The sequence below is a fragment of the Salvelinus fontinalis genome, chromosome 36 (assembly GCF_029448725.1).
Source record: "Salvelinus fontinalis isolate EN_2023a chromosome 36, ASM2944872v1, whole genome shotgun sequence".
In the NCBI taxonomy this organism is placed as follows: Eukaryota; Metazoa; Chordata; class Actinopteri; order Salmoniformes; family Salmonidae; genus Salvelinus; species Salvelinus fontinalis.
The window spans coordinates 11,274,205-11,300,544 of record NC_074700.1 but is presented as its reverse complement, the minus strand read 5'-3'; the positions used below and the strand labels follow the sequence as shown (position 1 = coordinate 11,300,544).

General features: G+C 42.8%; 1 protein-coding gene across 1 annotated transcript in view; it reads left to right on the top strand.

The window, feature by feature from the left end:
* Positions 1-21,192, top strand: part of LOC129835202 (synaptopodin-2) — a 62,750-nt gene extending 41,558 nt beyond the window's left edge. Inside the window, exons 3-4 of the mRNA XM_055900691.1 lie at positions 12,237-13,003; positions 14,862-21,192. Coding sequence (XP_055756666.1) covers positions 12,237-13,003; positions 14,862-18,820 — 4,726 coding nt within the window. The 3' untranslated portion in view covers positions 18,821-21,192. The remainder of the gene's footprint in view (positions 1-12,236; positions 13,004-14,861) is intronic.
* The last annotated feature ends 5,148 nt before the right edge of the window (positions 21,193-26,340 follow it).

The window sequence follows — 26,340 nt, the reverse complement described above, 5'->3', positions numbered from 1 at the left end:
ACTGTTGTTCAGAGGAGCTAGCCAACAAGAAAAATTAAATGTTAGTCTAAAAGAAATGTGAGTTAATGTCTAGATGCTTTTTATAGTGGAGATCAAGTTTATAAGTTGCCTGGCTGGGATGATGAGACAGTGGATTGCATTTTAACGACAACTTGTGGAATAGACACCGGCCGGAATGCAGTTTTAACTAATCAGCATTCAGGATTAGACCCAACCATTGTAAAATTGCATGTACACAGTTGAGTGACCTGGAACATGGTGGCCGGACGGACAGATAGTGGTTCATTGGTAAGTGCGTTGACCTTTGAGTGTCTTGGCTGCTGACGAACCAGCTGTTGGAGATTTGTGTGCACACTCAACAAGCAGCTTTTAAACAGTTACTCAGTGGGCGTCACACACCGTGCGCGTCTGGTGTGCCATCGGATATTTGTGCCGATGCCCATATTTAAGGGAACACATACAGTGAGCTCCAAAAGTATTGGGACAGTGACACATTTGTTGTTGCTTTGGCTCTGTACTCCAGCACTTTCGATTTGAAATGATACAATGCAGTCAAAGTGCAAACTGTCAGCTTTCATTTGAGGGTATTTTCATATCAGGGGAACCGTTTAGAAATGACAGCACTTTTTGTACATAGTCCCCTCACTTTAGGGGACCAAAAGTATTGGGACATATTCACTTACACAAGTGTCCAAAACATTATGAACACCTGCTCTTTCCATGAAATAGACGGACCAGGTGAATCCAAGTGAAAGCTATAATCCCTTTTTAAATCCACTACTCGGTCCTCGGGACCCCAAGGGGTGCACATTTTGTTTTTTGCCCTAACTTTCTCTCTCATAATTTTTCACGATTCATTCAGGAATATCCGTAATCATGTTAGCATCCACATTAATGCAGAAGTGTTTAGAAACATAGTCTATTCTTATTTACATTACAAGTGACTCCAAAATGACACAATACATGTTTTACCATTATAAACTGGGTGGTTCGAGCGCTGAATTCTGATTGGCTGACAGCTGTGGTATATCAGACCGTATACCACTGGTGTGACAAAACATCACATTTTTTACCGCTATTATTAAGTTTGGAACCCATTTATAATAGCAATAAGGCACCTCAGGGGTTTGTGATATATGGCCAATATACCATGGCTAAGGGCTGTGTCGAGGTACTCCTCATTGCGTCGTGCGTAAGAACAGCCCTTAGCCGTGGTATATTGGTCATATCCTGTCTAGGATCAGCGTGGCGCTAGCGGCACCCCCCCCCCCCCCCCCCCCACTGAAAAACCAGTGCCGCGAAATTCAAAAAAAATATTTTTTTAAAATATTTAACTTTCACACATTAAAGTCCAATACAGCTAATGAAAGACACAGATCTTGTGAATCCAGTCAACATTTCCGATTTTTAAAATGTTTTACAGGGAAGACACAATATGTAAAGATGTACATCTATTACCTAAAAACACATTAGCATAATCCACCATCTTTTATTTGTCCACCAACACCAGTAGCCATCACCAATTCGGCTAAACTAAGATATTTATAGCCCCTAACCAACAAAAAAACTCATTAGATGACAGTCTGATAACATATTTATGGTATGGGATAGGTTTTGTTAGAAAAAAGTGCATATTTCAGGTAGATGGCATAGTTTACAATTGCACCCACCATCACAAATGGACTAGAATAATTACAATGAGCAACGTGTTTACCTAACTACTAATCATCAAACATTTCGTAAAAATACACAGCATACACGAATCGAAAGACACAGATCCTGTGAATACAGACAATATTTCAGATTTTCTAAGTGTCTTACAGCGAAAACACAATAAATCGTTATATTAGCTTAGCACATAGCAATTAGCAGCCCAGCATTGATTCTAGCCAAAGTGAGCGATAAAAGTCAACATCGCCAAAAGATATTAATTTTTTCACTAACCTTCTCAGAATTCTTCCGATGACACTCCTGTAACATCACATTACAACATGCATATACAGTTTGATCGAAAATGTTTATATTTAGCCACCAAAATCATGGTTAGACAATGTGAAATGTAGCTCAGCTGGTCAGAAAATGTCCTTGCGCCACTTAGACAGTGATCTACTCTTATACATAAATACTCATAAACGTGACTAAAAAATATAGGGTGGACAGGGATTGATAGACAATTTAATTCTTAATACAATTGCGTAATTACATTTTTTAATTTATCCTTACTTTTCAATACAGTTTGCGCCAAGCGAAGCTACGTCAAAAAACATGGCGTCCTAAGCCACTAAAATGTTTCGACAGAAACACGATTTATCATAATAAAAATGTCCTACCTTGAGCTGTTCTTCCATCAGTATCTTGGGCAAAGGATCCTTTCTTGGGAGAAATCGTCTTTTGGTGGAAAGCTGTCCTCTTGCCATGTGGAAATGTCAACTGCGTTCGGGATGAACTGAAAAGCGTGCCCAACTTTTCACATCGTTGCAAAAATAAATGTCCCAAAATCGCACTAAACGGATATAAATTGCTATAAAACGCTTTAAATTAACTACTTTATGATGTTTGTAACTCCTATAACGAGTGAAAAGATGACCGGAGAAATATAACAGGCTAAACTAACGCTTGGAACAGGAGAGGGTCGGTGTCTTCCACGCGCGTTACGCAGCAAGAAAAGACTTGCTAGCTAAAGGTTTTTTTCATTTGTAGGGCCTGTGAACGCGCAATCGACCCCGTTGGAATCGTCATCACGTAAAGGCATCCAGGGGAAGACGTAAGAAGTGTCCGTATAGTCATAGCAACGACAGTGCCCTTTTAACTGACTTCAGAAAAGTGGCCAACATTTCTCAAATCTGACTCCATGTCAGGGAAATTGCTGTAGAATGGGCTCTGTTCCACTTAGAGACAAAATTTCAACTCCTATAGAAACTATAGACTGTTTTCTATCCAATAATAATAATAATATGCATATTGTACGATCAAGGATTTTGTGGGAAGCCGTTTAAAAAATTAGCCAAATTAGCATAAATAGTCTAAACAGCGCCCCCATCCCCAACAGGTTTTAAATCACACATCCTCAGGCCTTATTGCTTAATTCATTTATATTGGGCACAATATAATCTGAAACACAACCAAAGCAAACAGAAAATGCATCCTACAAGTTTGTACAGTCACAAGCTTAAATGTAGTCATTGCGGGCTAGTAATATGGGACCAAATACTTACCTTTTACTACTTTAATACACATACAGTTGAAGTCGGAAGTTTACTTTCACTAAGGTTGGAGTCATTAAAACTAGTTTTTCAACCACTCCACAAATTTCTTGTTAACAAACTATAGTTTTGGCAAGTCGGTTAGGATAACCTACTTTGTGCATGACATAAGTCATTTTTCCAACAATTGTTTACAGACAGATTATTTCACTGTATCACAATTCCAGTGGGTCAGAAGTTTACATACACTAAGTTGACTGTGCTTTTAAACAGCTTGGAAAATTACAGAAAATTATGTCATGGCTTTAGAAGCTTTTGATAGGCTAATTGACGTCTTTTGAGTCAATTAGAGGTGTACCTGTGGATGTATTTCAAGGCCTACCTTCAAACTCAGTGCCTCTTTGCTTGACATCATTGGAGAAGCAAAAGAAATCAGCAAAAAATTGTAGACCTGTAGCAATTTTCAAACGCCTGAAGGTACCACATTCATCTGTACAAACAATTGTACGCAAGCATAAACACCATGGGACCACGCAGCCGTTATACCACTCAGGAAGGAGACGCATTCTTTCTCCTAGAGATGAACGTACTTTGGTACAAGTCAATGCCAGAACAACAGCAAAGGACCTTGTGAAGATGCTGGATGAAACAGGTACAAAAGTATATGTATCCACAGTAAAACGAGTCCTATATTGACATGACCTGAAAGGCCGCTCAGCAAGGAAGAAGCCACTGCTCCAAAACCACCATAAAAAAGCCAGACTACGGTTTGCAACTGCACATGGGGACAAAGATCATACTTTTTCGATAAATGTCCTCTGGTCGGATGAAACAAAAAATAGAACTGTTTGGCCATAATGACCATCGTTTTGTTTGGAGGAAAATGGGGAAAGCTTGCAAGCTGAAGAACACCATCCCAACCATGAAGCACGGGGGTGGCAGAATCATGCTGTGGGGTTGCTTTGAGGGTTTGGTGCACTTCACAAAATAGATGGCATAATGAGGGAGGAAAATTATGTGGATGTATTGAAGCAACATCTCATGACATCAGTCAGGAAGTTAAAGCTTGGTCGCAAATGGGTCTTCCAAATGGACATTGACCCCAAGCATACTTCCAAAGTTGTGGCAAAATGGCTTAAGGACAACAAAGTTAAGGTATTGACTTCACAAAGCCCTGACCTCAATCCTATAGAAAATTTGTTGGCAGAACTGAAAAAGTGCGTGCGATCAAGGAGGCCTACAAACCTGACTCAGTTACACCAGCTCTGTCAGGAGGAAGTTTGACCCAAGTTAAACAGTTTAAAGGCAATGCTACCAAATACTAATTGAGTGTATGTAAACTTCTGACCCACTGGGAATGTGATGAAAGAAATAAAAGCTGAAATAAATCATTCTCTCTACTATTATTCTGACATTTCACATTCTTAAAATAAAGTGGTGATCCTAACTGACCTAAAATATGGAATATTTACTAGGATTAAATGTCAGGAATTGTGAAAAACCGAGTTTAAATGTATTTGGCTAAGGTATATGTAGACTACAACTGTAAGTGAATTTGTCCCAATACTTTTGGTCCCCTAAAATGGGGAGACTATTTACAAAAGGTGCTGTAGTTTCTAAACGGTTCACTCGATATTGATGAAAATACCCTCAAATTAAAGTGGAGTTGCAGTTTAACCTCATAGTCAAAGTATTATTTCAAGGAGTACAGAGCTGAAACAACAACAAAAAATGTGTCACTTTTGCAATACTTTTGAAGCTCACTAAATCAGTCGGCAGGCACACATTCCCTTTGAAAGTGGATTATGTTACACTATAGTAGCCTACTTTCTTTTTTCTTATCCCCATATCTGAAAAGCACACTTTGACATCAACAGACTAGATGGGTGAAAATAAACATTGTGGCAAAGCTAATTAGCCAAATGCCTCTTGTGGCAGATGAAACACAGACCAGCTCACATTCAAGATGTGGTTCTGGGTGCCAAGATTATGCCACTTTAAGGTTGGTACTAATCCGGAATGCAGATTTCTTTCTAACCACATTCCAACCAGTGTCTATTCCACAAGTTACCAAAAGCTAAATAAATCTATGACGTTAAAATGCCTATTTACTCTGTTCCATCTGAGTGCACAATCCACTGTCTCATCAACTCAGTTTAGCAATTTATAAACTTGATCTCCACTATAAAAAGCATCTAGACATTATCTCACATTTCTTTTAGACTAACATTTAGTTTCCAACAGCAGACATTTGTATAAATCTTGCTGTCTGTCTCACCGACATTTGCAACATTGTTTCAATATTCAAATTCAATCTCCAGCTGTCCCATAGTCATGAACATGTTGGGAGTTTGGACGAGACAGACAGGCAGGCAGTGTTTCTCAGCCAGTCGAAATCATGAATCAGCATAATTTTTATGGATTTATACAAAGAACTATCAATAGAAAACAAAATGAAACGAAGTGCAGCTTGTTTGCAGTCTTTCCAGCTTCAGTTTGAAGTGATTGTGTTAGCTGTCTAGTTGGCTAGCTCCTCTGAACAACAGTGTCCTGACGAGAGAGAGTACATTTTCTATGCCAGGTGAAATCGTGCCTCATTGTTATGTATGTATCCAAATAAATGTCACTAGAAAACAGCATAAACAAATGCAAATGCAGCTACTTTTGTTATTCTGGCTGCACTGTTTGACGTGACTGTCAGTTAGCCATAGTTGGCTAGCTAGCAACAGTGGCGATTTTAGCATGTAAAAAAAACAACACTAAACAATACATTAATTGTGCTATAATGGTGACAAATGGTGCCCACAAACTGGCCTACATTAACCTCTAACGCCTACCAAACCCGGATCCGGGAGCCCCCCCATCACAAAAGCTGACTAGCATAGCCTAGCCTAAAGCCACAGGGATATCATATAATAAAATGTTCATGAAATCACAAGTCCAAGACACCAAATGAAAGATACACATCTTGTGAATAAAGCCATAATTTCTGATTTTTAAAATGTTTTACAGGGAAGACAAAATATGTAAATCTATTAGCTAACCACGTTAGCAAAAGACACCACTTCCATACTCCACCATTTTCTTACTGCATCAGTAGCTATCACAAATTCGACCAAATAAAGATATAAATAGCCACTAACCAAGAAACAACCTCATCAGATGACAGTCTGATAACATATTTATTGTATAGCATAGGTTTTGTTAGAAAAATGTGCATATTTCAGGTATAAATCATAGTTTACCATTGCAGCCCCCCATCACAACTCTCACTAAAATGACTAGAATAACTACAGAGACCATCGTGTATTAGCTAATTACTCATCATAAAACATTTCTTAAAAATACACAGCGTGCAGCAGATGAAAGACACAGATCTTGTGAATCAAGACAATATTTCAGATTTTCTAAGTGTTTTACAGCGAAAACACAATATAGCGTTATATTAGCTCAGCACAATAGCGAACATTACAACAGCATTGATTCAAGGCAAAAATAGCTATAACGTATAAACCACCAAAATATATTAATTCTTTCACTAACCTTCTCAGAATTCTTCAGATTACAGTCCTGTAACATCATATTACACAATGCATATAGAGTTTGTTCGAAAATGTGCATATTTAGCGGCACAAATTGTGCTTATACAATGAGAAAGTAGCCTAGAGCTCAAGCAATCTGTCCGGCGCCATCTTGGAAAGCCACCTACTCTTATCGAAAACTATTCATAAACTTGACTAAAAAAATACAGGTTGGACAGCAATTTAAAGACAAATTAGTTCTTAATGCAATCGCTGAATTACATTTTTAAAATTAACCTTACTGCGCAATACAGGCTGCGATAACACAATGCTACACTGCAAGCAATGGCGTTTCATGCATTTGACATTTTTCAACAGAACAATGAATTATCAGCATAAATAGTTTTTACTTTTCGATGAACTCTCATCAGAATCTTGGGAAAGGTGTCCTTTGTCAAAAAGAATCGTTGATAGGTTGGAGAACGTCCTCTTCAGAGTTGCAATTAGCAATAAACATTAGCACGAAAGAGAGAGATACCCACATTCCTACAGCGCCAAGGAAATAAATACCCGAAAATCGCAATATACTGACATAAACTGATATAATTCGGTTCAAAATAACAACATTACGATGTCTTCAACACCTATATCGAATAAAAACACAGACGGAAATGTCTGAGATCTATAACCGATGGTTCCAAAAGAACGTCCCCAGGTCCTCAATGCGCCCGAGCGAAGGTGAAAAGAATGAGCCACCTCGTTCCCAATCAATTTATAAACTTTGGGAACTACGTAGAGACGCCATTTCAAGACTCCCTATTCGCTAACAACCAGGGGAAGGCGCATGCAGTGCATCTCAACCAATAGAAGACAGTCAGAGTTATCCACAGGTCTGGGAACAGCAAGCAGATTTCAGCATTTTCAAATCCTCATAGGAGAATTGCTCTAAGTCTAGTTCTGTTTCACTTACAGACATAATTCAAACGGTTTTAGAAACTGGAGAGTGTTTTCTATCCAATAGTAATAATAATATGCATATTGTACGAGCAAGAATTGAGTACGAGGCAGTTTAATTTGGAAACTAATTTGTACTATGTCGAAATGGCACCCCCCTAGTGGCAAGAAGTTGTCCCAACATCTTACCACTGCTACACCTGGCTATCAGCGGAGCCTTGTCTGGCAGCGAAACAGTTCATTCAACCTCATTTACTGCCTTTTAAAAAACATAGCTGATATGGCTGACTTGCTTTAACAAATGTGGTTTCTAATGACAATTGAGATGTACAAACTATGGCATAAGGGGACGACAAGCGGATAAGAGGCTATCCGTAATTCGATTAAGACATTAAATGAGTGAGCTAGGACGGACGTAGTCAATATAACTATTGGTTTAGCACTTTTGATATGTACAGCGACAGAATTGAGAGCATGGGCCGTTCTTACAGTGTTCTCCCTGTACACCAAGTCAGAACCGTAGCATAAATTGAGAGTGGTAAAAATAGCAAATTATTAGAGTGAGGCACATGGGCTACTTACTACACAACATACACTTAGTATTATTTTCTTAGCTACGGTATACATATCTCCCTGGCATATTACATCATGTATGCAGCAGCATACAATACATTTTTGGACTCACCTTGTTGTGCTGTGCTCACTTGAACAGGAAGGTGGCAAGGCGGTCCTTCATGGGCAAATTTTGCCATCAAAGTCTGACATTCTCTGGATTTATGGTGCTTTCAAAACAACTGGGAACTCTGGAAAAAAAACAACATTGAATCATGTTGCCGTTATTGATCTTCACGTCGAAGCTCTAGAAAGAGGCCGGATTTTCAATTCCGAGTTGGATGACTGTTCAAAAGCTCCCAGTCGGAGCTTGTTTATTCCCGACTTCCCAGTTGTCTTGAACTCACTGAAGTCAAGTTTTTGCAGTTCCCGAGTTAACAGTTTTGAGTGTGGCACAAATCAGGTTTCATTGACAGCATGGCCGATGATGAATGTTTATCATTTTAAACTTGGAAAAGAGCTCCTTAATCCCAGATTTGGGACCACACAGCCACTCTACTGAATAGCAGGCTATTGATTGCTTTGCAATGCTTGCAGTTAGCCACTGTCACTGATTAATTCCAAACCACTCATTGATGAATATGCGATTTCCAACTTGTTGTGGAATGTTAAGTCCAATGGCCAATGAGCACTGATATGTTTTATCTATAATTTCTCTTCATATGACAATGATTAGAAAGGATTTGCCAGTAGATTGTCGACTAGATTCATGATGATGACTGCTAGCTAAGATTTTGAAAGTAGGATGTTGACATGATCAGTCCGATCAAAGCTACTGTACAGATAACGTGATTTGACGTCATTTTATCTGTGGAAAATGACCTTGAGCCTTCTTGGATAGGCACTTCTAATGTAAATCCATGGCAGCACCCAAGGGGCTAGAATTTTCTAGCTCTACCCTTAGACTTGGCGGTGACGTAGTGTCCCCATGAGTGACAGAACACTGAGCCAATCACGGCGCAACACTCCGCATTTTCTGCTGGCTTGCCCTACCACCACAGAAAACACTGAGCTAGGCTGAAATACCTGCATTTTGGAGCTGCCTTACTCAAGAAAACAAAAATGTTTGTATGTGGATTTATTCATTATATATATTTTTTACATTATTTGCAAAGTGATTTGTGACACGTATTAATGCCAAAATAACATGCAAAACAGGCTCTGCCCCACCTGCTCTGAATGACGGGTCGCCATTGGCTAGCATTCAAGGGATAAGAACTTTGCCAGCCAGTATGGCAATGGACTATTTAGAACGAAGGACTGATTTGCGTCCATAGACACTGTAAAAGACTAAGCGACTGGGTCGCATCTCTGGCAACCGAACTGATAGAACGAGCAACCAGCCGGCTTGGGTAGCAACTGTAGATTTGTGTCGGGACTATATCTTGTGGAAGGATGAAACAGTATGAATCAATTCATCAAAATAACGAATTCAAATATGTCAATCATTATTTGAACATGTTGGTAACCTGTTGCATAAAAGTGATAATGCCCTGTTTGGAGGATATATTGGCACATATCCTATATCCTTTGCCATACTGGCTGGCAAAGTTCTTATCCTTTGCTTGCTAGCCAGTGGCGACCCGTCACTCCAAAAGGTTCTGGGACACTGTAAAGTCCATAAAGAATAAGAGCACCTCATCCCAACTGCCCACTGGACTGAGGCTAGGAAACACTGTCACCACCGATGAATCCACAATAATTGAGAATTTCAAGAAGCATTTTTCTACGGCTGGCCATGCTTTCCAGCTGGCTACCCCTACCCCGGTCAACAGCCCTGCACCCCCCACAGCAACTTTCCCAAGCCTCCCCCATTTCTCCTTCACCCAAATCCAGATAGCTGATGTTCTGAAAGAGCTGCAAAATCTGGACCCCTATAAATCTGCCGGGCTAGACAATCTGGACCCTCTCTTGCTAAAATTATCTGCCGAAATTGTTGCGACCCCTATTACTAGCCTGTTCAACCTCTCTTTTGTATCGTCTGAGATCCCCAAAGATTGGAAAGCTGCCGCAGTCATCCCCCTCTTCAAAGGGGGAGACACTCCAGACCCAAACTTCTACAGACGTATATCTATCCTACCATGCCTTTCTAAGATCTAAGAAAGCCAAGTTAACAAACAGATACATTTACATTTTACATTTAAGTCATTTAGCAGACGCTCTTATCCAGAGCGACTTACAAATTGGTGCATTCACCTTATGACATCCAGTGGAACAGCCACTTTACAATAGTGCATCTAAATCTTTTAGGGGGGGGGGGGGGTCAGAAGGATTACTTTATCCTTTACTTTATCCTATCCTAGGTATTCCTTAAAGAGGTGGGGATCACCGACCATTTCGAATCCCACCGTACCTTCTCCGCTATGCAATCTGGTTTCCGAGCTGGTCAAGGGTGTACCTCAGCCACGCTCAAGGTCCTAAACGATATCATAACCACCGTTACCACCGAGACAATACTGTGCAGCTTTATTCATCGACCTGGCCAAGGCTTTCGACTCTGTCAATCACCACATTCTTATCGGCAGACTCAACAGCCTTGGTTTCTCAAATGACTACCTCGCCTGGTTCACCAACTACTTCTCAGACAGAGTTCAGTGAGTCAAATCGGAGGGCTTGTTGTTCGGACCTCTGGCGGTCTCTATGGGGGTGCCACAGGGTTCAATTCTCGGGCCGACTCTTTTCTCTGTATACATCAATGATGTCGCTCTTGCTGCTGGTGATTCTCTGATCCACCTCTACGCAGACAACACCATTCTGTATACTTCTGGCCCCTTTTTGGACACTGTGTTAACTAACCTCCAGATGAGCTTCAATGCCATACAACTCTCCTTCCGTGGCCTCCAACTGCTCTTAAATACAAGTAAAACTAAATGCATGCTATTCAACCGATCGCTGCCCACACCTTCCCGCTCATCCAGCCTCACTACTCTGGACGGTTCTGACTTAGAATATGTGGACAACTACAAATACCTAGGTGTCTGGTTAGACTGGAAACTCTCCTTCCAGACTCACATTAAGCATCTCCAATCCAAAATTAAATCTAGAATCAGCTTCCTATTTCGCAACAAAGCATCCTTCACTCATGCTGCCAAACATACCTCGTAAAACTGACTATCCTGCCGATCCTTGACTTTATCTTGACCAGGTTCTCAACTAGCCTACCTGGTTAAATAAAGGTGAAATATATATATATATTTTTTAATTCAGGGCAGGTGGGGCAGAGCCTGTTTTGTGTATTATTTTGTCATTAATACGTGCCAATATATCCTCCAAACACCGGCTTCGAGGGCATTATCACTTAATTAACTATGTTTGGTCACATCTCTCACCCCCTTCCCTTTTGGTTGCTAGGTTCTAATTGACTCCAATGCAATAATTATAGTGACACAACGACATACTGCATTTCTCTATGACGCTGAAAGGGAAAATGAAGTGGGGCCCAATGGAAATGTGATTGCCTTCCACTTCAGTGCTTCACTCCAGTCATTTAACATGAGGGACGGAGATTGAGTTTGCTTGATTATGGTGACCACTTGAGGGAACAGTGGTGGATGAGATGGCTTGAGTTAACACAAACGTCAAGTGCTCTGGTGCGCAGCACAATATTCAACGATATTACATATTGGAAATCCAGGTAATCAAATCATGAGATCAAAAAACATGTTTATCTAAAATGAGATGTTTTATGCCAGTCCCCAGATAACCTTTTGCCTGCGTCTTCAAGGGAAGAGGAAACTGAGACATCTATCTATCTATCTATCTATCTATCTATCTATCTATCTATCTATCTATCTATCCCATTTCAAACCAAATGACCATACCAAACCATACTCTTATTATGCACAGGCTAAACACTTGTGAATTCAAAGTGATTTTCATTAAGCTATTGTATGATGTGTTATGCTCCTCACTCTCCGCCCCCCCCCCCCCCTCTCTGCTCATACAGATGCTGCGCACTAACCCCCGAAGCATTTCATTCAGAGGAGACCTACTTTGGCACAAGGGAGTCCTCTGGTGAGGCTTTGGAAAGCACCAACCTCCGCATCCTGTCCCTTGGCAGGTCGCAACCACCCAGAGAGCTCTACATCACTGAGTCCCAGGATGAGGCCTACTATGGGGAGACGGAGAGTGACACGGAGGCCGCCAGAGGGACCCATCTGGTCCGTACTCAGCTCTGCGTGCCCGCAACTGGGGAGTGCAGCGGCCCAGAGTCCCAGTTACTCGGAGGGCACGGAGTTCGAGAAGGACCCCAGGGAGGGGCAATGGTGGAGCTCCAGTGGTCCCTCTCTGAACACACCCTGGATGATCCTGTCTGCACCTCCCTGGGGAGTGCTCTTGGAATAGAGGGGGAGATCCAGGCGAGAGAGGCCCTCCAGAACAAGGCCCTCCTCCATACCACCACCCGCTCGCTCTACGTCTGTGGCCCAGCTAGGGAGCCCCTGAGTCAGCATGGAGTGGTGGAGATCACCCTGCACCATCCCACAGCCGGAAGGGGTTCTCCATGTCTGGTAGAGGGGGAGGGTGCCTGTGGGGCCAGTGGAAATGTTGGTGGAGCCCCCAGGGAGGAAGGAACAGGGCAAAGCCAGGGAGCTCCTGCCTCCTTCACTGTCTCCTTCGGAATTCCAAAAGAGGGTGCCGAGCCGGCAGAGGAGCCAGACTCAGATTCGGAGAAGGACCTTGGGAAACCCAACAAGCACCGGGCCAGGCACGCCAGTGAGTACTCTATGCTTGTTTCCACTGTTACTAGTCCTGCTTTGTGTGTGTATTTATGAGGGTCAAATTACTGTTGTCTTATAGGGTGCACCGGCTCAGACCTAATAGCAGACTGACATACTGTAGCACTGCCTTGAACTGCATTTGTCAACTCAACTCTGGGAGGCATGTGTGCATTCCTTAGCCCGGTGCCCTGTTGCACACAAAAATGTGGCCCCAAAAATAGTAGATGCTCTTTCTTACTTGGGAGGGGTTTTGTTTGGATTGAAGCAGAGAGGTCCAGTTCAAGCCTGAATAGTATCCAGTTTGTAGTATCCAAGATCACTGAGGGCAGGATTGTGGCAATATAATGGGTAGAGATAGTGAATGATCGTGTTTTAAAAATATATATAAATGTTTTCCTCTAGCTTAGAATAGGGGCTTGATGAGGATGTGTCTTTCAGGGCGATAAATATGACATTTAATTGAATGCCAGCGCGTTGATGATGCCTGCAGAAGTGCTCTTTGACGGACACCAGCATGTGCTGCACTAGCCCGTTACCCGATCCTTTAAAACCATATGTCTTAGCCCGCGCCGTAAAGCGAGCTTCGCTCACTACTCCCAGTCTTCCTCCACCTTGAGGTTAGTCGTACTGAGGGAAATAAAAATGTAAGGATGGGTACTTTTTTAAATCACAGCTTTTTATGTTTGTGTATGTGTGTGTAGGGTTGGTGCTGTTAAAGAGTGTGTGGACATGACTGTCGTCGCCTCGGGTTTAGGTGACAGATCCGAGAGTGGACTTACAGATAAGGAGTGGGAAAGGTGCTTGGGTGCTGGTGAATGCACTCCCGTCCCACAGACTATTTTTAATTCATTTTATCTCTTCTATGCTCTGCCATTGGCTCAAACTATGGGGACCACCCATTTGAATAGGCTTTCACAGCTTTGTTAATATCGTGTATTATCGGGGAACAAACTAGGAGGATATTAGACAGTTGGTCAGAGAATTAGGTAATTGCTTTTTGTGTTGATTTAATAGAGATTTTGTAGATTGAATGATCAAATCTGTGATAAGTATCGGCACTGAGGTAAAGGGCTTTAAAGGACTTTTTGTTGGGCTATAGATAACCAAGTACAAGATCAGGACCAGGGAAATATTGAATGAATGAGTGAATGAATGGATTAGATTTAGCTCTTATGTATGTTTATGGAAATGTGTAGGTTATTGCTTGCATTTATGTCATTTGAGGGATTTCTACAAATGTGTTTTTGCTTGAAAAAAAGATCCCGGTTTTCAATATAATGGGGTGAATACAATTGTCTGCTATGATATTTAACACTGCTTTTAATTTACTATCTAATAGCATGGTGTGATTTAAGTTAGAAGTTTGTCCGAATTTCTGCTATTTTTCATGTCTGCCATTTAAAGAGTGATTGTATGTGTGAAATATCAGTGAAAGTAATTAGTGAGTGGTTGCTTTAATGTATTAAGATATGTTTTCACAATGTCATTAGGGTGGACATGCAGTGTTAAGATGTATTATTATTTTCATTTTCGTTTTCAAAAGATTATCAAAAGACTTTTGAAAATGTGGTTGCATTGCAGGCCTGCTGGTATCTGAAAACAGTGTAACTTGGTGTGGCAAACATTTTCCGATGCATGTTCATCCAAATGGAATGATTTGTGGTCGTCTCAATTAGACCCAAGCTATTAATAACCATTATATGCAGTTCAATTAAATAGGCCACAAGAAGCAACCATTTGAAATATCCCTCTTCTCTCTCCCTCTACCCTCTCTCTCTTCCTCCCTCCCTCCCTCCCTCCCTCCCTCCACCTATCTCTCTCTCGCTATCTCTCTCCCTCTCTCTATTTTGCAGGGCTCAGGCGCAGTGAGAGCCTGTCAGACAAGCAGGTGAAGGAGGCCAAGTCTAAATGTAAGCGCATTGCTATTCTTCTGAACGCTGACGCTCCCAACCCCAACAACAAGGGGGTGTTGATGTTCAAGAGGCATCGACAGAGGGCCAAGAAGTACACACTCGTCAGCTACGGCACTGGTGAGAGCGAACCAGAGTACGACGACGACAGCGAGGAGGAGGAAGACTACGAGGAAAAAGACCCCAGAGCGATCAGATTTACCCTCGTAGCCACAACCAGCGAGTCAGAGCTTGACGAGGACTTCATTACTAATGCCCATGGTGGAGGCAGAGTGATAACCTGCGACTGGGACACGGGACTACTCAAGATCGAGCGCAAGCTCAATTCCGGAGAGGAGATGGAGCAACTGCCCAACACTACGGGCAAGGGGGCCACGATGTTTTCCCAGCGCCGCCAGCGCATGGACGAGATCGCTGCCGAACATGAGGAGATGAGGCGCCAGGGGATTCCTGTGGAGGGAGTGCAGGAGGTGGAGAAGCATGCAGCCTACCAGCAGATGGAGGAGCGCTCGTACATGCAGGCCACCACAGAGAGCCAGGCCTACATGGACGTGAACGTGCACCAGAAGCAGCAGCAACAGTATCAGCAGTTCCAAGAGCAGCAGTATTACGAGCAGCAACAGCAGCAGCAGCAGCAGCAATACCAGCAGCAGCAGCAATACCAGCAGCAACAACAGTACGAGCAGCAGAAATACAACCAGCAGCAGCAATACCAGCAGCAACAATATCAACAACAGCAGCAGTACCACCAGCAGCAACAAATTCAACAGTACTCGTCTAACATGAACGGCGTCGCCAACCACCAAAGCAATGAAATGCAGAGTTTCATGAGCAATCGAACCCCCCAACTCTTCTCGGTACAAAACCAGGTGCCCGTCCCAATTCTTCCCCCAGTGAGTGGGAACAACCAAGAAGCGATGAGTCAGGGGGAGCAGATTGCCTCGCGCGACGAGCGCATTTCAACGCCGGCTATTAAGTCTGGGATCTTGCAGGACACAAGGAACAGATTCAAGGGCAAGCCAATGTTCAATTTCAAACAGGCTCCCAAAGTGCCACCCAACCCGGAGCTTATGAATCTCCTCAACCGAAGTGACAAGAAGTTGGATTTTGAGTCAGCTACGGAAGAGGACTACCTTAGCTTGGGGGCTGAGGCTTGCAACTTTCTCCAGTCACCACGGGTCAAACATAAGACGCCTCCACCAGTCGCTCCCAAGCCCATCATTAATCCCAACTCTCCGCCTTGGTCCCCTCAGCCTGAGCTGGCCAACCAGGAGTTGCCACTGCATGCTGAAAATAGTGTCCCCACACCTGCTACAGCCTCTGAGCCTGAGTCCGCCCCTGCTCCAGAACTAGATCCAACCCCTGTACCGACCCCAGAACCCTCCCCCCCTCTTGCACCCCAGGAAGTTCCTGCCAACACCCCCTCACCAGAAAAACACACATGTAGTCCACCAGGGTCCCAGGCAGAGCAGCAGCCCCAGCAAGCACCAGCCTGGGGAAGAAATGGACCTTCTCCACCTCAGCCTCATTCACAACCCGAGCATCAAGTGAGTGCTAAGGCTCCACCACAAACACAGGCACAACAGCAGCCACAACTGCAGCCACACGTGAGTACTTGGACACCTGCTGTTATGAAGCCCCAGGCTCCAGCTCCAAGTCAGTCCCCACCACAGCTCCCTTGGGTGACTCCCCAACCTCCTCCTCCTCAGCCTCAAGCTCAGCCTCAGCCACCAATGAATTATTGGGCTGCCCAGCCCCAATGGGCTCAACCTCAAGAGCAAGCACAGGCCCAGCCACCATGGGTTCAGCCTCAAGAACAAGTACAGCAACAGCCCCAGTCACCTTGGGCTCAGCCTCAAGAACAAGTTCAGCAACAGCCCCAGCCACCATGGACTCAGCCTCAAGAACAAGCACAGGTCCAGCCACCATGGGTTCAACCTCAAGAACAAGTCCAGCAACAGCCCCAGCCACCTTGGGCTCAGCCTCAGGAACAAGTTCAGCAACAGCCCCAGCCACCATGGGCTCAGCCTCAAGAACAAGCACAGGCCCAGCCACCATGGGTTCAACCTCAAGAACAAGTCCAGCAACAGCCCCAGCCACCTTGGGCTCAGCCTCAAGAACAAGTTCAGCAACAGCCCCAGCCACCTTGGGCTCAGCCTCAAGAACAAGTTCAGCAACAGCCCCAGCCACCTTGGGTTCAGCCTCAAGAACATGTACAGCAACAGCCCCAGCCACCATGGGGTCAACAACCTCAGCCTCCACAACAGGCTTGGCCCCAGGCCCAGGCCCAGCCTCAGCCACCTTGGGTGTCATCACCTCAGCCTCCAATGAATGCATGGACACCACCACAGAGCCAGGCCCAGCCACCACAGCCACCTTGGGCCCAATCAGCCCAACCCCAACCTACAGCTCAGCCCCAACCCCATATGAATACATGGGCCCAAGCGCCTGCTCAGGCTCAAGCACAGCTACCCATTAATGCCTGGACCCCAGATCAGAATCAGGATCAGCCACAGTCACATTGGGCCCAAACAACTCCAACCCAATCCCCATCCCAGCAAAGCTGGCAACAGCCACCTCCACAGCAGACACCCTCACAGCCACCTATGAATGCATGGGCCCCGGCTCAGGCACAGCCTCAGACACACACAAGTACCTGGGCCCCACAACCACAGCAAGCCCCAGTAAATACCCAGACCCCGATGGACAGAGTGGCTCAACCTGCTCCGAAACCTGGGAATGCGCCACAAAATGCTCCCCGCTCTATTCCTCCGCCTCGCCCACAGCGAATGAATTCTTACACGCTTGGAGAAAGGTCATCGTCACCCCTCATCAATCCAATGGCCAGCGTCTTGGTACCAGTGCGAGGCATGGGCTCAGCTTTGTCGATGCCGGCTGTTACAGGGAAAGGAGCCGATTTGTTCGCCAAGAGGCAGTCTCGTATGGAGAAGTATGTCGTGGATTCGGACACTGTGCTGGCAGCCACTGCACAGGCAGCCCAGCAAGCCCAGGCAGCCACTGCGCAGGAAAACAAGGCAAGGTCCACATCGCCCTCTCCCTCCGTACCTCATTCGTGGAAATATTCACCCAATTGCAGAGCTCCCCCTACATCAAATTACAACCCCATACAGTCCCCGTCCTACCCACCAGGGGCCATTAAGCAACCCCCTCCATCTAGCCCTGCGGCCAAAGCCAAGAAAGGGAAAGGCAAACCTGCCTGCAAACCCCTTGCTGTTATAGATGTCATGAAACATCAGCCGTATCAGCTCAATGCCTCCCTTTTCACATATGGCCCAGCAGTGGAGGCTGCCGAGGCTGCCAAGGCCGCTGCACCAAAGCCTGCCCCAGCCCCTGCCCCAGTCCCTCCAAACCAAAACCAACCAATCAGATATGAGAAACTTTCCCCTGTCCAGCCGGCTGGACCAATGAATGCTGCCTATCCACAGCAGCCTCAGCACCCTCAGCAGCCCTATGGGATGCCCCCTCAACCAAACATGCACGATAGTCCCTACCACCAAGTCCCACCTAATGCTTACCAGCCACCTAACAACCCCTACCAGCAAGCTCCTGCTGGCCCTTACCAACAACCATATAATCCCCTTTACCAACAAGCCCCTCCAGCCCCTTATCTACCCCAGCACCATCCCCAGCCCCAAGCTCCAAACCCTTCCTACCAACCGACCCCCCAAGGTCCATATCAGCCAGCCCATAGCCCCCCTTACCAAGCAGCACCCCAGGTCCCCTACCAGCCACTACCTCCCAGTACCTATGTGGTCCCCAGCTTTCCGATAGCAGCAAAGCCTGAGTCCATCTCTGGGGGTAGCACCGCTCCAAAGCCCAGGTTCATGGCCAAAAAAAGTTCAGCCCAGGTCTGGAAGCCAGCAGCTGTGGAGAAAGAGTGATTTTGATAGGATGACTAAGTCATATTTGCTTGAAACAACATAACATCTAGTTAAAATAGACATTCATACAAATGCAACATATTCATAGAAGGCTTTTATTAAGATGCCTTTTCTCAATATTTTACAGCCAACATATATTTTTTAAATTATGTCACAATATGACACATTTTAGAATGTCAAATATCATAAGGTTCGGGTGTAGTTTTACACCAGCTAAGCAAAGCTTTTCAAAGTTTGTTTCTTAGCATTAATGCAATGCAAAACACATTGAAAATTAAATATATGATATTGGTATAGCTTATTACTTACCTGAGCCCAAAAAATTATAAAATGTAGATTTTCAGGAAAGCCATGAAATGCATTCAGTGGACTTATGATGTGAATCAGTGTTGATTCATCAGAGTCTGTGAGCAGGCATTGACAGAATGTGAACAGGTGAGTGTTTATTGCTGAGGGGAAAAAAATGGAAATGAGAGTAGATTGAAAGGTGATTTAAGAAAATGTTGGTGATGAGTACTAAGGAGGTGCGTGAGCGAGTGCTAATTTTGAGAATCTCTTCTGCAATATCAACAGTGTATTTGTTAGCTGTTAAGATGTGCAATAATTGTTTGTCAAAATTGACCTTGATGACAAAGAGAAGACTAAATGATTAGTAGCGACTAAAGACGTTTAAAACATGGTAAGGGAGACCAGGACTGGTCAGTTGAAATATATTTAGAGACAGGTTTGAGAACTGTCTGGCTTTATTTGACATATTCTCCTGAGACCCAGTTTTAGATCATTTATACATTTTTTATTACGTTTATTAAGTTTTTGGGGTGAAGAAAAAAACATGTCAACGGATGTTCACTGTAGTGGCCATTAGGACTGTAAATATAGTAAATATGAAAAAATATGAACAATTACAGTAAGTGGGGGCAGTAGGTAAAGAACATAGTTTAGCTCTTATTTAATGTCACATATGATTACATTGTTCAAAAACTCACCAAACTATTCCTGAGATATTTACCTATTAGAAACCATTTGAACATCAAACTCACAAAAATTATAATTATACAATTACACACACTATGAAATGTGCTAATTGTGATGGTAGGCATTTTGAAGAACCATAACCAACCATGTTGTCATTGAAAAGCCCAGAATGTCCTCTCAAAGGTACAACAGGATCTACCACAGTGACATGTATGGCCTAAGAGATACGGACCAAAAAACCATGTCCATTAGAGAGGACGAAAATGAATTCCTGGATCTTAGGAGGATATATATGTTTTGTATGTATAGTGAAATTGTTTAGATTTGGTGGATATAATGCTCATATGCTATAATGAATAGGAAACCTGCTGACTTAATTTTAACAAAAATATTCATAAATTACATTGCAAAAAGTTAATGTATTGTATTTTATGGAAGTATATAGGTAACTGCCAAAATAAAGGAAACACGAGTAAATGAGGGATACAAAGTATATTGAAAGCAGGTGCTTCCACACAGGTGTGGTTCCTAAGTTAATTAAGAAATGTTCATCTCATCATGCATAAGGTCATGTATAAAAAATGTCCAGTTGCCCATTCTTTTGGCTACCATGGCTAGAAGAGATCTTAGTGACTTTGAAAGAGGGGTCTCAAAGGAGCATAGGGGGTTTAAAGGGTGTGTGTGTGTGTGTGTGTGTGTGTGTGTGTGTGTGTGTGTGTGTGTGTGTGTGTGTGTGTGTGTGTGTGTGTGTGTGTGTGTGTGTGTGTGTGTGTGTGTGTGTGTGTGTGTGCGATTGCGCGTTTTTTAGGCCCCCATCTCTTAGAGGTGGAATGTACTTGGACGAATGTAGGATGTAGATCGTGTACAATTTCCTTCAGCGTCTTCCAAAGACCCTACTTGAATGGTTTGGTTTTATTTTAAACTTTTTACCAGCTGTTGCGTCATGTTAGGTTCCTACATTTAAACTGTCCAATGTCACAGATTATATGTTTGTGTGTAGTGAGAGCTGTTGGTTTGGGAGGGTTAGTAGGCTTGAATTTCACCTACACGAATGGCAGTCACTCACTACTCTCTAGCTTTGGCCTACAAATGATTGTCTTTTCTCACTTTTCTGATTTCAGCTTTGCATCCTTTTTCTATGTTTCTGTCCACCTGCTTTGATTTTACATAATGCCAAAAAACAAACATCATTAAAGGGATATTTAAATAAGCACAGTTACAGAAAAAAATGTGAGTTAGGATGAACCACCCTGTAATGTTAAGGTATAATTTCGTATAGGGTTGCTTCCTTTCGTTCTTGAAGTTGTTTCTTTTTCATTGTCTTTTGTGTGTTTCTTCTTCATAGTGCACTTCCTGTAAGATTCACATCGGAGCAATTAAAATGTATTTTATCCTTCTGTTTGCGTTTCCTTGGTTGGTCTCTTCTGCATTTTTTAGATCCCATTCCGTTTGTTACTCTCTACTTTTCCTCTACACCTTCTTTCTGCTTTTATTTTATTTTATTTATTTCACCTTTATTTAACCAGGTAGGCAAATTGAGAACACGTTCTCATTTACAATTGCGACCTGGCCAAGATAAAGCAAAGCAGTTCGACACATACAACAACACATAGTTACACATGGAGTAGAACAAACATACAGTCAATAATACAGTGAAAAATAAGTCTATATACAATGTGAGCAAGTGAGGTGAGATAAGGGAGGTGAAGGCAAATAAAATATATTAATAAATAAAAATATAAAAAAGGCCATGGTGGCGAAGTAATGGTGCTTGGCACAACATTGTTCCCACTTTGTCACCACTTCGCCATATTTTCTGTACAAAACAAAATGACCACACCCACACAATTAAAACATGCATTCATTGTTTTGTTACTTCTTTACTCAAATATGACAACGGATGGATTGTAGGTTTAGATTTACAAAACTCCAACACATCTTGTACTATTTTCAGTCATAGCAAAATACAAATCATACTTGAAATAATCACAGCCGAAGGGACTTTGAGAACATAGAGTCAACTAGAACAGAGGAAAAGAAACTTGTGCTGGTAATCCATGTCATCTTCTAAACAACTGACATGTTTACTGGCATAGCCAACATGATTTTGTACTGTCAGAGTGGATATAGCTACCACTGTTACCACTGTGTTTAATTATTGTAAATTCAATGGATAGCCAACCCCTTTCCAATAATAGCTCACTGCTCGCCTTCTATAAAAGCCTTGTAACCAGCCAGCTGCCCCTGCTTAGAAATCGGATATGTTCCTCACCCAAACTCTAGAGTTCTCTAGAATGCTAGGAAAGTGCTCAAAAGGCACATTATCATCCCTGACCGCATGGTCACTGATTCTGCATCAAGGGTATTTCGATCTTTGACGAGCTCATCGAATTGGAGCTTGGAGTGACCTCATTGGATAAGATTGGAGGATGAGCAAGCTCTGACCTAAATGTTTACCCGTCAGTCTTGCATCATCACGTCGTTTTGGGATCCATGTTAGAGGGGTTGTCAAGGGGAGGTCATCTGTTTAGAGGGAGTCTTAATATCAATCGGTGCCCAGAGCAGGCTGCAGGAACAGGCTATATCGGGTGGAAATTTGATCCCTACTTGAATGACCTGACTAAAAGAGTCCTGTCCTGGCCTGTTGGCTACACCTGCTTCTTAATCTCATGTAGATTTATGTATTTTATGCATGCTAAGAAATACTTATTTAGATGCATGGCAGGTAGTCTAGTGGTTAAGAGTGTTGGTTGAAAAGTCGCTGGTTCGAAACCCAGTGACGACTAGGTGAACAATCTGTCGTTGTGCCCTTGAGCAAGGCACTTAACCCCAATAGCTTCTGTAAATCGCTCTGGATAAGACTGTCTGCTAAATGACTAAACTTGAAATGTAAAATGTGTTCTACTTGCTTGTCCATTTTAATTAATGTATAAACCTCTGTATGAGGTATAGGAAAGTCGCAATCAAGACTAAAACTGACTGGCTTATAGCTAAGGAATGGGAGAGTTGTAGAATGAACAGAAATGCATTTATTGATGCACAACGTGTATCCTGGTAGATTAAATGAGACAAGACCCCAAAATGTGTATGTTGTTCACACATTATGTCTTTGCCAACAAATGCCCTCATCTCAGTATTTTTCATCTGAGGTAGTCAACAGGTAGTAACAGACAGCGCTTGCTTATAAACCAATGACGTAGGAGTGGAAAACACAGAAAATATCGAATCCATTTGTAGCACTATCACGACAGACCAGGAAACTCTCTCTTCAATGGCCCCAGCTGCCATGACATCATCAAATTCCTAACGGAGACACACAATGCTAACTGGACTCCCCAATGGTGTGGTTCCGGAAACCATATTTTGTTGAAATATAATTGATCTCTGAGACATTAAGCTAACTGATTGCGCCCAAATTGGCAATTTCAATTTATAGGATTCATGTAATATTCAATAACTATAGTACCTAACATCCAATTTGGACCCAACAAAAATTGTAACAATAACCACATTTCTAACCACTGTTTTTATGCGAGTAAAGTCATACCGTATAAAAATATCACCAGCTGTGATGGAGATAATTTGTTAATTTGACATGGTGAGATCTTTTTGTGTCGTTATAATTAATTATGCGAGAAATAGCAGTGGAAATGCCTTTATGCGCAAATATTGATATACACTGAACCAAAATATAAATGCAACATGTAAAGTGTTGGTCCCATGTTTCATGAGCTGAAATACAAAATCCCAGAAATGTTCCATATGCACAAAAAATGTATTTATCTCAGATTTTGTACACAAATTTGTTTACATCCCTGTTAGTGAGCATTTCTCCTTTGCCAAGATAATCCATCTACCTGACCGGTGTGGCATATCAAGAAGCTGATTAAACAGCATAATCACTACACAGGTGCACCTTTTTCTGTGACAATAAAGGGCCACTCTTGAATTTTTTTATTTTTTTTATTTAACTAGGTAAGTCAGTTAAGAACAAATTCTTATTTACAATGACGGCCTAGGAACAGTGGTTTAACTGCCTTGTTGTCACGTGTGCTCCCTCTCCGGGCTCTAGGTCACCAGGCTGCTAGTTATGGCGCACACCTGTCACCATCGTTATGCGCACCTGAGCGTCATCCAACTGGATTCCATCACCTCCCTGATTCCATTCCCTATATTTATCACTCATTACACAGTTCCTGTTCCATTACACAGTTTCTGTTCCTGTGTTATGTCTGTGCGTTGTTCGTGTTTCTTATTTTGTATTATGTTGTGTTTATTTATTTATTAAAACACTCCCTCCCAGAACTTGCTTCCTGACTCTCAGCACGCTACGTTACGCTTGTTCAGGGGCAGAATGACAGATTTTTACCTTGTCAGCTCGGGGATTCAATCCAGCAACGTTTTGGTTACTGGCCCAATGCTCTAACCACTAGGCTACCTGCTGCCCATAATGTGCAGTTTTGTCACACAACACAATGCCACAGATGTATCAAGCGTTGAGGGAGTGTGCAATTGGCATGCTGAGCTGTTGCCAGAGAATGAAATGTTCATTTCTTTACCATAAGTCGCCTCCAATGTCATTTTAGAGAATTTGGCAGTATGGGCAGGCATAAGCTACGGACAATGAACACAATTGTATTTTATCAATGGCAATTTGAAGGCACAAAAACACTGTGACGAGATTCTGAAGCCCATTTTTGTTCAGTATAATAACCATCATATCGAAGTTAACTTGGAGTCATGCGATGAAATGGTGTGTGGTCCTCCCACAATCACTCAGGAAACCATGCACTTTACTAGGCTACAGATGAAATGACATATGATGAACTTCACAGGGTGGTGAAGTGCACAGTGATCTTGGTGCTCCTTTCCAATAAATATAGAGGGTATGATTCTGGTGACATGATGATCGATGATTGACTGCTGTTTGACAAATAAGAATCCATAAGAATCTCATCCTGTAGACTAGCCTACCCACATTGTATCTGCGAGTTGTTGGCAAGAGCACACATGTCAAGACCAAAGTAGGCACATTTGCTATTTAATGCAACAGTTTTTCTGGAAAAACTATCGGTGGAGTTGAAAATGCTTTGGAAACGCACTGAATTTTTGATTTTTTTTTCAGTACATGAAAACTTAAGCAAAAAAGTACATTGTGTGCACTATGTCATCAGGCACTGATTTTTATCCACAACGGATCCGTTTGGTGGAAACACCATTGGTGGGAAAATGCTCATATTTTCTTTATGTGGATTTTAGAATATTCACATAAAAATCTGTTGCCAGTTGGATGGAAACCTAGCTATTGAGTAAGACATGAGGAATCCAAAGAAGTGGGCAAAAGCCATACACGGATCCCCGCACCATTGTGAGAGCATTGGGCCAGTAACCGAAACAACCTGTTGTATTCGGCGCATGTCACAAATAAAATTTGATTTGATTTGATAGAAACAATACTCCAAGCCACGGCGCCATACTACCTTTCAAACTTAGAGAACTGATACTATATACTCGTTGTTTGGGTTGGATTGGTGTGGGGATCCGTGTATGGCTTAGGTTATCCCTCTTTTTACCCTGTCCTGCTACAAAGTTTCTCCCTGCAGGCAGTCACTGAGTCCGAGGTGCTAAACGAGCTCCTTAAACTTGACCCAAAAAAAACATCTGGGTCAGATGGTTTAGATCCTTTCTTCTTTAAGGTTGCTGCCCCTATCATCGCCAAGCCTATCTTCAACCTTTTTAACCTATCTCTCCTTTCTGGGGAGGTTCTCATTGCTTGGAAGGCAGCCACAGTTCGTCCTTTATTTAAAGGGGGAGATCAAGCTGATCCTAACTGTTATAGGCCTATTTCTATTTTGCCCTGTTTATCAAAAGTGTTGGAAAAACTTGTCAATAATCAACTGACTGGCTTTCTTGATGTCTATAGTATTCTCTCGGGTATGGACACATCACTGCACTCTATACTCCTCTGTAAACTGGTCATCTCTGTATGCCCGTCGCAAGACCCACTGGTGTTTGCTTATTTTTAAAACCCTCTTAGGCCTCACTCCCCCCTATCTGAGATATCTACGGCAGCCCTCATCCTCCACATTCAACACCCGTTCTGCCAGTCACATTCTGTTATAGGTCCCCAAAGCGCACACATCCCTGGGTCCATCATATTTTCAGTTCGCTGCAGCTAGCGACTGGAACGAGCTGCAACATAACACTCAAACTGGACAGTTTTCTCTCAATCATCTTCATTCATTCTTAATCATGGACACTTACTGACAGTTGCGGCTGCTTTGTGTATCGCATTGTTGTCTCTACCTTCTTGACCTGTGCCCAATAATGTTTGTACCATGTTTTGTGCTGCTACCATGTTGTGTTGCTACCATGTTGTTGTTATGTTGTGTTGCTACCATACTGTGAAGTCATGTGTTGCTGCCTTGCTTTGTTGTATTCTTAGGTCTCTCTTTATGTAGTGTTGTTTTGTCTCTCCTGCTGTGATGTGTGTTTTGTCCTATATCTATATTGTTTTTATTCGTTTATTTTAATCCCAGGCCCCC